At 36.8% G+C, this 15,154-nt stretch overlaps 1 protein-coding gene across 2 annotated transcripts in view; it reads right to left on the bottom strand.

Annotated features, from left to right (window-relative positions):
- Nucleotides 1–1,089: 1,089 nt before the first annotated feature.
- RNMT (RNA guanine-7 methyltransferase) overlaps nt 1,090–15,154 on the bottom strand; it is a 32,658-nt gene continuing 18,593 nt past the window's right edge. Inside the window, exons 8-11 of one of the 2 annotated variants that reach the window (XM_019718709.2) lie at nt 13,776–13,893; nt 9,835–9,957; nt 8,813–8,846; nt 1,090–5,667 (exon numbers count right to left, since the gene is read on the bottom strand). In XM_019718709.2, coding sequence (XP_019574268.1) covers nt 5,630–5,667; nt 8,813–8,846; nt 9,835–9,957; nt 13,776–13,893 — 313 coding nt within the window. In that variant the 3' untranslated portion in view covers nt 1,090–5,629. The remainder of the gene's footprint in view (nt 5,668–8,812; nt 8,847–9,834; nt 9,958–13,775; nt 13,894–15,154) is intronic. The other variant, XM_019718710.2, reaches the window with a different exon arrangement.

The raw sequence follows: 15,154 nt of genomic DNA, 5'->3' as shown, positions 1-15,154 counted from the left end.
TGCTGATCAAGGTTATCTTTTAAAAACATAAAATAGATTATCTCATTCACATAATCCTCTTGTGGCTTTCCACTGACTTTAGAATAATGTCCAGATTTCTTCCCACTGGTGCCTATCTCTATGCATTCATCATGTACCATTCTTCACTTTGCTCAGTTGACTCACTTAATAAGCTAAAGCTACCCTTGTGTCCTGTTACTGATATCAAAATCCATTATACAAACATAATTAAGATAGTGTGATACTGGTGCAGGATTAACAAGCTGACCAGTGGAACAAAATAGCATCCAAAAATAAGAACACACACACATCATCACTTTATACATGACAAAGGTGGAAAACTGCCATGGTGAGGAATGGATGGTTTTTCTCAATAAATAGTGCTGGACAGCTGGAAATTCATACAGGAAATCTTCTACCTTAAATCCTATCTCACAATATTTAAAAAAAAAATCAATTCAGTAAGATTTCAGATTTGAAAGTAAAAGGTAAGACAAAAAAGATTTTAGAAGAAAACAGAACATTTTTGTGATCTTGGAGTAGACAAACATTTCTTAAACAAAATATACCAACTATAAAGGACGTTGATAAATTATACTCTATTAAGACCTTCTTGTTTTATCACATACATTCTCACAACACAATACATTCAAAGGAACTTGTATCCAAAATAAATAAAAACCAAGAAGTCAATACAAAACAAAACAGTCCACCCAATAGAAAAATGGGTAAGAAGTTGAACAGATATTTCACAAGACACTCAAAGGCCAGTAAGCATATATGAAAAGTGCTCAATCATGTTACTAATCAGTGAAATAAAACTAAAGCCACACTTAGATACTGTTATATGACTTGTCAGAATAAACTGGAAGACACCACCAAGTGTTGACAAAAATGTGAAACAACTGGAACTTAGGAAAACTGTTTGGCAGTATCCAATAATGCTGAATATAATGTATGTACTGTGACCCTGTAATTCCACTCCTAGGCAGAAATGCACACCTACATGCACCAAAATCCATGTGGTAGAATATTTGAAGCAGTACTAATTAATAATTATTCCCAAACTGGGAATGAACCAAACATCCATGAGATAAATAATATGTGGTTTATTCATGCAGTAGAACGCTATACAGCCATGAGAACGAACCTGAACAAATACATGCAACAAAACTCTCACAGAACATTGAGCAAATAAGCCAGATACAAAAGAATACATACTGCTTGATTCTATTCATATGTCCAAAACCAGACAAAACTAATCTATGCTCTTAGAAATTAGGATAGTGGTTACCCTTGGGGAGGTAGTAACTGGGAGCATGAGGGGGTTTTTGGGGTGCTGGTAATAGTTTGGTTTGGGTGCTGATAGTACCCATGTGTTCCCTTTGTGAAAAAGCACCTAATTGTTTGTTACACTTGAAAAGTTAAAACAAAATGATTTGCCTCAGTCTGTATTATCAGCTGACTGAAGCAATGATTCCTTCTCTTGGCCTCTTCCCTTGGCTAGTTTCACACTTGCACTCACAACTCCTGCCACTTCCAGACGGAGAGGGTGGGAAGAGCACCCCTTCGCTTTCTAACAGACACTAAACTACGTTTTCTACAAGTCTGGTTGTTAAAGGAAGTCTGCTAAATTGTAAAATCAAGTCTATTTCTGACATCTTATTGATTATTCACTTTCCCCCCTCCTTCCCCTAGTGCCCAAATGTCCTCTGCTCTTTTTGTACCAAAGTTCTTAGGAGTAAATGCTTCTCTTAGGGAACACTTAAATAAGTATCAAAGTTTTGAACCAAAAGGACGGAGTTCCAATAGTTAACATTTCAAGCTGCAGGTAGTGGATGGGGGTGGAGTCATCTGAGCCTTTCTAACACCTCTGGAAGAATATAACATACAATGGAAGTGCAGGCCTGACTTGGTGCATATGGGATGTTCAAATCTTGGCTCTGCCTTGGGCAAGTCTGTATCCTCTCTGTGCCTTGGTTTCCTCATCATTAAAACAGGGTTATCTCTATCCTTACCTCATACAGTTGTGATAAGAATCAAAATGAGTTACAGATGTAAAAGTTAGAAAAGTGACTGACATACAATAGGAGCTTAATAAATGTTAGCTATCAATTTGGCTTAATCCAAGATATGCTGTCCCCAAGGAAGCAGGACCTGGGAGTTCAGAGAGCAGCGGGCTTCCGTGAGCATAAGTCTCCCTAGGCTAACTGAGACTATGCCTGGGTGTCCCATACTTGCTCAGTATTGCAGTGAGGAGCAGGCACACATGCTTCATGGCTAAATGGGACCAGAGGAGAAACTGAGGACACAAGGTGGAGTTGGCTGGCCTCAGCCCAATATAAGTCTGCTAAATAAGTCAATCCCTAAATAAGTAAGTGTAGCACCTACTTCATCGACTGCCTTCATAGAATCAGGAATGTTGCTGTCAGAGGGTGGAAAATGAAGAGATTTATCAGTTATGTAGTATTTGATGTAACAGCAACAAGGAAGGTGGTGACAACATACACCTATGCTTTCTATTTGACCAAAGGGCCAGCAACCACCACAGGCATTTTGGTACAACTTTATTTATAGAGCCCCGGTCCTTGGACCTGGTCTCTACTTTGAAGACCTTGGCAGTGACTGGCTCATGATACATACAAAATCTGAGGTAGACAACAAAAGCCAAGCAACCAACAGCGAAAAAGAGTGTTCATTAACGAGAATATTCCTAAGTGGCATTTGCTCCCTGTAGGCAGATCTACACAAGAAGCCAAATCTTCATTAGAAGGATACTTGAAGACATATAACAATAATGTAATGACAATATGCTAATAAAGGCCAAAGAAGCATTCCCAAAGGAGCTAATGGGACTGGAGATCTGGATATTTGCTAGCTGACAATGTTTTTTCTTCGTCTCCACTGATGATCAACATTGCACCCTGACTCAAAAGCCTGACTTTATAAACTTCTACTCTGATGCCCTATTAATGCTATTAACACAAATTTAGACAGCAATCGTATTTCCTTAATTTCCAAGTTTGGGGAGGGGTAGGCTAGGACTCCGTACTGATAATTACACAGATTAGTTAATAGATGTCAAAGTCCCTAATCAATGCCTTCCTTCCCTGAAGGCAAATTTCGTTGGGGAGTCACACTAGAACCAGAGGCTTGGTGGGCATTGAAAGAGCAGAGTTACTACCCACAGGCTTCCAGTTGTCTGTAGGTTAGGACCTCCCCTTTGAATGCAGCTGGAAATGGCCAGATTCACTCCCGGAACACTAGTTACATAGTGCCAGTGTTTCCTTTAGTATATTCTAGGCCCAAAGAATTCAGCTTGAGCATTCTTAGTTATGTCACAATCCAGTCAAATTCCCAGATCAATCTTCCCAATTTCAGGTTGTGTCCTTTCTACAAATGGCTGATTTGATCATCATTTCTCCTTTCATCCTCGGAGGACAAACTGAATGTCAGGTCTGGGAGTGCTCTGCAGTCACTCCCATGAACCACTTACATCTCTAACCTGACAGTGAAAAGCCATGTCCCTCCCTCTTCTAACAGTTACAAGTCTTGCAAGGAAAATTACCAAATATTTAGACTACGCATGCGTGTGTGGTGAAGTCCTTCCAGCGTTTGCCTTGGTGATGGTTGGTAGGGACCACATTTCCTTAAGAGTTCTTCTTGAATCACTGCCCAGACAATTACAGCAAGGAGATGCTGGGGAGTGAGGGAAGGGCAGAGAAGGAAACGAGGCCAACAAAGCTCACAGGAAAGGGCAATTACCCAAACTCCCCATCCTCAGCGTGGCTCTGCGCCTCTCCTGCACATACAAGAGCTTGCTTAGAGCCCAGAGCCCTGTTCCATCCACTTGAGCTCTTTTGCTTCTCTCTGCTTTGTATTACCAACAATTACTCCATCCTTTGGAGTATTCTTTTCTCCCCCAAATTATCTATGGAGTGGAAGCGCAGGAGGAGGCTAAAAACGCTTTATTTATTACTTGCTTAGAATTGAGACCATTAAATGAGAATAGCGATAGGAAATAATACAGAAGCTTTTCATGCTCTACTGAACTACACATTACTTTTTTGCGCTTTCCCCAGAACTAAAATGAATCTGGATATGTAACACTAAGAGCTCACCATCTGCACCTCTCCAGCACCATTACAAAACCTTAGCTAGCTAACAGCAGCCACCATAGTCAGAAGTACTATTATGTATTTCCCCAAATGACTATGGCAAACTACCACCAAGGCAAAAAAACTTAATTTTTGTAAATCATTAACAGTCTGGAGATTGAGATTGCAGAAGAAACAGAAATAAGGTAACCCACATTCTCTTGATAAAACATTTGCTATTCCAACATCATGAACAACAACATATATGAAAAATTAACTTTTTAAACAAGTACTCTGGATAATTATAGAAAGTAATGTCTTTTTCAACATGCTTTAAAGAAATGATTTTTAAAAGAATACGCAATAATTGCTCTGCTTTTCACTTTAAGCCTTTCACTATATTTTAAAATTGGCAAGCGTTCTAAACAGTAATGTTAAAATTAAGGACAACAGTAGCTGTCAGTTTTGGAAAAGTAGTCCAGCAAGAAGCCAGGGTTGATGATTGTAAGGGTTTTGAAACAGCAAATACAAATTCTGAATAGTGATGAGATGCTGGATCCTACTATACAATGTACAACATTGTAATAGAGGACTAGATACTGGTTCTTTCTGGGGGTAACAGATTTATAGCATGTATCACCAGCAACCTAAATCTAACATGGGGAGAATTAATCTGAAGTTTGTGAGCTTTTTTTTTTTAGTCCTATTACAGTACTGAGGAAATCTGAGGAAAATGTACAACAGGTTTACATGGGAGAGGTTTTCATTATATTTTGAGAAAAAAACAGCATTTTTGTTCAATGAAGAAAGATAAATCTAATTACATTCCTGATACCTAGAAATATTAATTGCTATGATAGGAAATTCTTCAGAGAAAGCCCCCCAAATCCAAAGCAATTCTATGCTAGCATCTGAAATGTTTTATCAGTTCCAGAATTGCAATATATTAGCAAATAGAGTAATTATTTATAATGAAATATAAGTGGCTAAAATTCAAGTTAAATAACTTTTACGACAATCTAAAATTTAGTTTTAAACTTATAACTTTAGTAATACATATTGAACACTTACATTCAACTGTACAGAATGCAATCTGTTTAATCTTAAAAAACACTAAATAGCAAAACTCCGGAAATAAGAGCACACACCTGCAAACCAGTACGATGCTCCCTATCAGTTCTATAATTGTAATACATTTAATATTGTAAACAAACATTGAATGAATCAGAGCACTGTGGAAAGAGTTGAGCGGCTTTCACAAATCATATTATAACTTTTATGAGCTAAGAGAGTAGAGGCAAATGGAATTTCTAGAACATTACTTAAAAATAGATTTTTAAAGACAAAGGTCCCAACTCATTCTTATATACACACATAAAAGTTCATCTGTCACAGACAGCAAATATTGAATTTATACACTGGAGTTTCCGGCACTATCATGTACATTTAGAATAATTAAACAGAAAGTTGTCAAATCTATCTAAGGTGGATCATTCAAAGCTGCATAAGATGGAACACAGCTGTTCTGGTGCTCACTGCTGCTTCTCAAACGCAAAAACTAAGTAAATACCTAAAAATAAAAGAAATAAAAGTCAGAGTTTGGTTTTTCATATCCTCGGTAAACAAAATCTCTGTCCTATTTGTAATTTGGTGAAAATTCTTAGGCCTTCCTTCAAGCAGCTTTCGAAGAGGAAAGATCCTATTCTTTTTAAGAGTTCCTCAATTATTTCGAGCTAATTTAAACAGATGTGGTATTACATGCGATGTTTATTTGAAAACAAATGCCCAACTTACAGTAATTCTCAGTGACATCATAGCCCTTGAGAAAACCAATTCAACAGCTCTAAATATTTCTAAAAACAGTTTGAGATAAGAAAATTTAAAAGTATAAAAACAAAGAATATTAAAACTACAATAATCTTATGACTTAATTCTTTTTACCTGGAGCAAGATAAATAGGTAGAACAAGTTTTCTACTAAGAAAAAAATAAAAAGAATTATAAGGATATATAATGTGTATATTACAATTCCAATTACTGAATTGCTGTGTTGTAGAGCCTGGTAAGGAAAGTGAGCCAAAAGCCACATGATAACGGATGCTTGGAGATATTAATCTGGCCCGAACAGTGATATTCCTGCATGAACCCAGCCCCAAGAGTACTTTTCCCTAAATAAGGTTTCCTGCTTTGACATGTGTTCACTCAAAGACATCTAAAGGCATCTATGGTTCTCCATTCTGAATCACACTTAAGTTCAAACCTCTATCTTTTAATAAATACCTGTAAATTTTATGGTAAGAAAATATCTGAAAAGATGACAAATCCTCAAAACATCACAAGGATGTTCAGGGTGTGTACTAGGACATTCATTCAACCCGCGAGCCAAGATGACAGGCCACATAACTTGGAGTCCTCGGTCCTTGAGTTAACTTTTTTGAACAGGGGGCAGATGAAGGACATCAGACCAGAAAACAGCCTCCTGATCCTTCAGCTTTTTGCCCTTCCATCCCAACCTGTACAGGGGAACCATCACACCAGTCTTTCTAAAACACTACTTTGGTCCTGCTATTCTCTGCTCCCTATCTGCTAGTCCCTCCCGCCCTTCTCCCCCCCACTTAAGGAGAAATGAAACATGGCTGGCAGTATAGTAGACAGGAGGACAGAAAACAGGCAGGGTGATCATCAACACTGTAGATTCTTCTAGAAGATAAGGAAGCAAAGCAGTCTAAAGCATTCACAAGTATGCCACGAAATTTAGAACAGACAAGCATTACTTACCTTTCCCCGCACTCTAAGGTCGCAGTGTAACCCTGCTGAACCCACCCCAACACACCTACACCTACTGCAAATGACCTGGCAGTCCTATCCTGCCCTCACTGAGGGTCATTTGAAACCATGAAGATGCAATGTCTGATTTCAGAGAAGCAATTACTACCTTACCTTTCTAACTCAAACATTCAAAAAAGTCTCACTCTTGAACCACTTCTAAAAGCAAATCAGCAACAATTCTCTACTTTCCTTTCACATTTAAAACTTCTAGAGGAGCAGCAGGCTGTTGTAACAAGAGCTTAATGATTAGACCAGTAGGAGTTCAAAATATAATTTCCTACATTTATTAAGACTGTGACACCAGGCAAAATACTCTCCAGCCCACAAAGCCCTCCAGTTTAGAACAGTGGACCTTATCAAAGCTGACTGGTCCCGAGCGCTAGATCCTGGCTGCAATTTGTCAGCGTTCCTTTTCTACTGCTTTTCACATCACTAACCCATCTCTTCCTCAACTGTTTGGGGCTATCTAATTCATTTGTATGTTATCACTAAAATCCACAATTAATATAAAAATACATCTCTAAGCTAAAGCCATCACACCATAATGGCCTTTGACCAAAGCTGTTTTCCCTCACACGGTATTCTGGGAATGGTAGCATATCTAAGATAGCTGTTCCATTTCCAGTTTGAGGAAAGTAATTAAATGTGTAGGTTTATGCATACGCCTCAGTTTATCAGTGTGTCTCCAATACATCCTCCAATTCCATTTCTGCTGAGGGTACCAATATTCTCAGACAAGCTCAAAATGTTGTATTCTTTCCTTTTTGTCTCTACCCAGTTCTGCAAGTCCTAAGAAATTTTCCTTTCGCGTGGGCTTCCATGAGGCCATGGCTATGAGCATGGACCACTTGGGTTAGCTTTGTGACCTTAGTTACAAGGTCTACAAATTAATAGTCGACTTGTAAAGTTGTGAGCTACAACATATGCAAATCTTAAAATAGTGTGCCTGGGCACATGTTAAACACTCAATAATATCAATTATTATTTCTCAGGTTTTGTGAGTTTTCATTAACCTCTCCTTCACCTATTTTTCCCATTACAGTAACTTTAGCACTTTAAATTGTTTGACAAACTAGTGCATTTATTTGTGTCTGTTTCTTCCATTAGAACTGGAAGGCAGAGATTATAACTTGTTTACTTCTTTATCCCCCAAAGCCCTTTCATAGAACTTTATGTAAGTTAACACTCAATGTTTACCAAATGGATTGTCTCTGATTACTACTTGTGCCTTCAATATAATCAGCAAGTATTTAAATAAACAGTGGGAACTATCTTTTAAGTCCTTGGGGCAACCACGTACGGGTATTATCATCATCTTAATAGTGAGGCTCTGGGAGCTGACTTCCTCAACATCCATTAGCTGAAGAACCACAGGACTTTACAGATTTGCCAGATCTCTGACTTCTCTTTCAAAGATAGGTACCTCACTTCAGAATGTCTCCATATAAGGCCTGTCCTCACCCCTATAAAATATCCTGCTCATTGCTCCTTCACTAAATGTTCTAGGACTTATTATGACTTCACTGTCAACATCAGAGCGGCCAGAATCAAATAAAATACATGGAAGTGTTCCATAAGCCAAAATTTCTGATGCAAATCTGAGGTAAAGACATCAAATACAGATGGCTATGTAATAATGAGGAGACAATGAAAATGTTTAAGAACGCTTGTGAAAGTTTGTTAAGCAACATCCTGCATATATTTTCTATTGGCACTAAACAGCTGTGCAAGAAAGGAGGAATTAGACATAGGGATTTTGTGTGAACATAAATATATGCACACACAACCTACTATGTGTCAGAGAAACACTAAAGTTTTCAGATTTTAATGATCAATTTGAAACAATCTTTAAAAATGTCAATAAATCTACACTGATGATATACTCACTTGTAGCTTCCCATTCTGATTTACTTAAGGTTCCCTAAAATTACAAAAAAAAGAAAATTTTAGACTGAAAATAGAAGTACAATCGACACTTGAACAACACGGGTTTGAACTGCACGGGTCCACTTATATGGGGATAGTTTTCAATAAATACTATAAATATATTTTTCTTATGATTTTAATAACATTCCCTTTCTTTTAGCTTACTTTATATAATATATACAACACGCAAAATATGTGTTAATAAACTGTTTGTATTATTGGTAAGACTCCCAGTCAACAGTAGGCTATTAGTTGTTAAATTGGGGGGGGGGGGATCAAAAGTTATATGTGGATTTTCAGCTGTGCAAGGGGTCAGCGTCCCTAACCCTCACATTGTTCAAAGGTCAAGTGTGTGTGTGTGTGTGTGAGTGTATATATATACATATACACACACACATATATATATATATATATCATATTTCCCCGAAAATAAGACCTAGCCAGACCATCAGCTCTAATGTGTCTTTTCGAGCAAAAATTATTATAAGACCTGGTATTGTATTGTATTTGTAGTGTATTGTATTATATATTATACCTGGTTTTATATTATATTATATCCGGTATTATATATTACATTACACATATTATACTATATTATATTACATTATATTTTATATTATTAAATTATATTATACCTGGACTTATATATTAAAATAAGACCGGGTCTTACATTAATTTTTGTTCCAAAAGACGCATTAGAGCTGATGGTCCGGCTAGGTCTTATTTTGGGGGAAACACAGTAGATTAAGATATAATGATATGGCAAGGTAACTCTCAAAATAAGTCTATAACTTTCTCAAGTACATTTTATTCTGTATTTTATGGTTATAAAAAGTCAACGTAACTTAGGGAAAACAGACTAACATGTATCTGAATTGTAACTCAGTGAACCCAAGTTCTGTAAACCAGTGAAACAATTTCCTAAGTTTCCATATATGTTTTACATTTTTAAAAATAAAGTATGTTTAAAAATGAAAACTTACCAAAGGTAACCTGACTTGACTGTTCTTCATGTACTTTGCTGCATGTTCATAGTCATCCACCTTCTCCGAGGTGAGTTTGGAATTCTCATCTGCAGGATATGGCTTGGGAAGCAAGTGAAATTCCTAGTTAAGATATTATATTGAAATTTATAATTCAGAATTAAACACACTAAATCGCTGAAATAAAATAATTAACACAATAATCCCAAACTACACATACCTTTTGAAATATGGAAAAAAATGGTTGGAGGGAATCCCCTTCTAACAAAAGAGCTGTTATGGTCAACTTTGATCATAATCATAGAATATTTACAGTTGGACTAACTGTATCATTTAATCACTACCAAGGACCACTTAGCAGAAAACACTTGCATCCCCCTGACTCCATCATAGGCTTTTTCTGTTACAACACAAAGTTGAAGGAAGGTATCATGAAAAGTGCAACATATTAATTTGAGCATTATAGTGATTTAATAGCCATGGAAGGCACGAACAGCAATTAGAAACAATACAAATGAAAAACTTGAGTCAACAGAGAACATTATGAGTTAAAGAAGATAAGGAAAATAATCCAGCCTCCAAAGTAAGTCAATCTCCGTATTTCCAGAAGAATCTGATGAAGTCTCACATACCCACACACACACACACAGGCTGTTTTTTAACGGTATGCTGGGAAAATGTTTATTCAAATTACCTCAAATAGTATTTTTAATCCATTTTAATTAACGTCTCTTTATACTATAAAGAACAGTGCTTTGTAGATACATGTAAAAAACATAAATTACATAGACTATTTAATATAACAACCATCTACTCTATAAAAATTATATATTCTTTAAAATTCCTTTGTCTTCTTACAACAAAGCAGCTAGTAAGGAACAACTTTAGAACTAGATTTCCCTGACAAATTTTTAAGAAAATGATCCAGAAATGTCTACTTTGTTATCTTCTTTTCCCTTTTTCTTTATAAATACCTTACAATAAGCTCAGGCATTAGAATCCATTTGTTTGCTGTTTAAAAAGTATTGGGGTGGGGGGGCGGTGAGGCCGGTTAGCTAAGTTGGTTAGAGCATTGTGCTCTTAATAATGAGGTTGCCAGTTCGATCCCCACATGGGCCACTGTGAGCTGCACCCTCCACAACTACTAGATTGAAACAACTACTTGACTTGGAGCTGATGGGTCCTGGAAAAACACACTTAAATAAATGTTTAAAAAAAAGTATTTGGCTTTTTGGACTTCCATATTGTTACCACTAACAACTATACTCTTATTACAACTATATTCTTATTAAACACAAGATGTAAGAAACACCACTTGTGATCACTAAATTCTTTTGAACCTTCAAGCCCATATCATGTGGTTTCATCACACCACAAAGCTTCAAAACTTTAATTTGAATGACTGCCAAACTATTCTGTTGTAATTTTTTTTTAACTAATCAGTGTAATAAGACTCCTCTATGTGATTATTTGCCTGTCACTGGACATCTAGATTCTGTCCCCTATTGATCATTTTAAAAGACAAAATAACATGATTATAAAGCTGCAAAATGACTGTTTTTTCTCAACTTGCTAAAATGTATATATCCTATTAAGTGTCTCCTCTTAAAGCAGTTACCTTTCCAGAACTATTCTCAGGTGAGAAAAAAGAAAACAGGTATCAGGACTTTATAACTATAGTTCCTTGGCTTGCGTCTTTTCATTCTTCCTTCCATCTGCTACACTGCTTCAGGAGAGCACAGCCAAGTTTTACTGGTTTTACTGCTGAAACTCTGGGCTAGCTGAAGGCTGATGGCTTTAGGAAAAGACCTTTTATAGCAAACATCAGAGAACAGATCAGCTTAAAATCTGACCTGGATTAAAGCAATAGCATCCTGGCTGCTCTTTCTGCCTCTGGTCTTAACATCCCTCCAAACCATCTTCACAGTTGTTCTATTATTTGGTCATATCCTTTCCCACTCAAAGTCCTTTACAGGTGTGCAGAAATGACTTGGTGAAGAAGTAGAAAAAAACCAAAGGACTTTTTCAAACTACACACTATTACTGCTCATGTGTGTCCCCAGGTGGCCACAGTGGTAGGTCATATCCTCAAGGACAGTAATGAGGGAGAAGAAAGACTGGAGAACTACTGTGCTAAGAAATACTAAGTTATTAGTACTTCTTCAAATATTCTCTGCTTTCATGCTTCTCCACCTTTACTCTTATAGTCTACTTTCTTCACAAAGGTCTTTTATATACTCACTGCACTTTAATAATTTCTTCATTAAGGCAATTCTCAATGTACTAAATTATTTGCTTATATGTTTATCTCCTCAATATGAATGATATTCTTGAAGAAAGTGGACCCTGTTACCCCTATATCCCACTGTCTACATATATTTTGTCTTTTTTTTACATTACCTTTCCTTTTTTTAATTTATCAAATTTATTAGGGTGACATTGGTTAGTAAAATTATATAGGGTCCAAGTGTACATTTCTATAATACATTATCTACATATTGCATTGTGTGTTCACCACCCAGAGTCAGTTCTCCTTCCATCACTATATATTTGATCTCCTTTAACCTCTTTTCTACATATATTTTTGAATAAATTACACCAATCAATTCATTACCCACATGCGAAGAGAAAGTATAAACTGATCATTGTACATGTAACGCACCATCAAGTAAGGATAATATACTAAAGGCATGTAAGTGTGTGGTGATTTATGCACACACTTTTTCTAGTTTTCTCCTCTCCTTCAAAACAAACAAAAACAAGCCTCTCTTAATGTAAAGCAAATACAAACATTCCTAATTCTAAAGTATAAGAAACATAACCAATGAAGAATATAACATTTTAGTGATTACTGGTTTTAAACGACAACAAGTTTTAAACGACAACTTAGGTTTTAAAGAGGACCCTCCCATTCAAAAATGGGGAGGAGGGGAAATGCAACTATGACAGGAGAGGTTAGCTGGAATACCACCTATAAAAACTGAAGAAAACCTGAACGTTAATACCACATGACTTTAAACAAGTCATTTATCATTTCTAAGCCTCAGAATGCCCATTCAAAAACAGGAAAAGTGGTTGCTTTCCCTATTTCATGGGGTAATTGTGAGGATAAATGAGTATGCTTAAAATACTTTCAAGAAGTTTAATGATTGATTAATATGATTCTGATAAATAACAAAAATGTTTACTATTTTAGATCTGTCCAATTAAACACTGGTAAAAAAACAAAGGGAAAACTAACTAATTAATGGCTGTACACTATGTTTAAAGCTTGTGTAGATTACCTTCACTACCGCACTAGGGAAAGCAGAGAGTTCAGGAGTTAAAGCAGGTCTCAGGACCAATACAGTCTAAAAGACTGGCATCTTGCCAGTCACCAAAGAAGAAAATTATACATGGTATGAACTTGTCCTGGACCCTGGCCACGAAAGTTTTAAATTACTGATGTAACCAAAGGACATTACTGTAAAGAAGTGGTTCTCAACTGGAGGTGACTTTGCACCCCAGGGGACATTTGGCAATGTCTAGAGACATTTTTGCTATCACAACTGGGGGCAGGAGTGCTATTGGCATCTAGTGGGTAATGGCCAGGATGCTGCTGGACATCCTACAGTGCACAGAACAACCCCCATAACAAAGAATTATCCAGTCCAAAATGCCAATAGTCCTGAGGTTGAGAAATCCTATTTTAAAGCAGTACTATCTAGAAAATAGAATTTGATGACAGCATCACTCATTCATTGAAGTATTTACTGAGCATCTATCCTAGAAAGTTCCTGTACCAACCTCCATCCTAGGTGCTGAAGAGCCTAGAATAGTTATAAATAATATGTGTAACTTATATCAATATTAACTGTCTACGTGGCCTTGAAAAGAAACTCAGAAGCAGCAAAACAAGATTATCATGACCTGGAACTTTTATACCTTTTCTAAATACTTACCTCCAGGGCCTGCATTCGTTTTAACAGCATTTTATTTTCATTGTTCTTAATCTTTTCTTCATAGAATTCCAGAAATGTTTTTTTGTAGACTAGTTTCATATTGTACTTCTTCACCATTCTGTCCAAAAAAGATTTAATGAAAAGGCTTCCAAAATGTTTGTAATTCCTCAATAGCTTACTTTCACAACAGCGACATCTTCTGGGCTTAACTAAAAACAGCTACTATCTCCTCTATATATTCACAATAAAATGATGCAAAATGAATAAGCAACATACCACTAACCATGCCCATAGGAAAATATGCCCTGTAAATCTCAATGGGCCACAGGTAGCTCTCTATTGATATAATAAATGGGTCAGGAAGTAAAATGAAAGGCTGTGAGATGGGAATGAAGAGCTATAAGGAACACTTTTCTATTGATTCCATTTTATTTAACTTTGTCTCTCACAGCGGCATTGAAAACAGCTGCCAACTTCCTTAAAATATTCTTCCTTTCTTGGATTCTATGCAAACATACACTATTAATTTTTATCCTACATCTTGGGCTGCTTCTTTATAGTTTGTTTCACAAAGATTTCTTTCACCCAACTTCTAAATTTTACGGTTCTGAAGAGATTGGCCTAGAGCCTTACTCATTTTCACTCTTGATTTTACTCAGCATGCCAACAGCTATCGGTGCTCAACTCTCTTCTGTCCCACTCATTTATTCTACTGCTTACTAGGAATCTCCACCAGGATGGAGAATAGGCATTCTCTAAGTTCCCATATCCAAGGCTGAACCCCACCAGATTGTTCCTCTGCCAATCTCTGCTATTTCAGTAAATTGCTCTAATAATTTATTCCAGAAATTCTGGGAGTTCTCCATGCCATCTCCTTCTCTCCATTGCCCACTGTATTCAGCATGCCACTATATCCTTTCCATTAAACTATAAAACGTACTTCAATGGCTTTCCATCAGCATTTTGAACTAGCCAAGCTCTTTCTCACTTAAGGGCTTTCGTATATATTGTCCCTTGTGCCTGGAAGAGTCTTCCTTCCAGTCTTTAACTGGCCAACTCCTATTCATCCTTTAGATCTTGACTTAAACATCACTTCTTCATAGATGGCTTCCTTAAATCCTCAATCACATTGGGTTTCCCTGTTATACTCCATGTTTTTGTGTTGTTGTTCTTTCCACTGCATTTGCCAAAATTTATAACTATATATCTGTAGACAACAAGAAAGAGCCTGGAGTTGATTTCAGGCAGCAGGTAAAGAAGGAAAGGAAAAAAGGGGGAAAAACCCTGGAGGGGTATATGGGAGGGTTTGTGAGGTGACAGGTGAGGGGACAAGATGAAGGGAAACATTTGAGGGCCTTTAGAATTTGTATCTAAGAGGC

The sequence above is a fragment of the Rhinolophus sinicus genome, linkage group LG09 (assembly GCF_036562045.2).
Source record: "Rhinolophus sinicus isolate RSC01 linkage group LG09, ASM3656204v1, whole genome shotgun sequence".
Lineage (NCBI taxonomy): Eukaryota > Metazoa > Chordata > Mammalia > Chiroptera > Rhinolophidae > Rhinolophus > Rhinolophus sinicus.
Note: the sequence above shows the minus strand (reverse complement) of the source record. Positions and strands in the feature narration are given on the sequence as shown.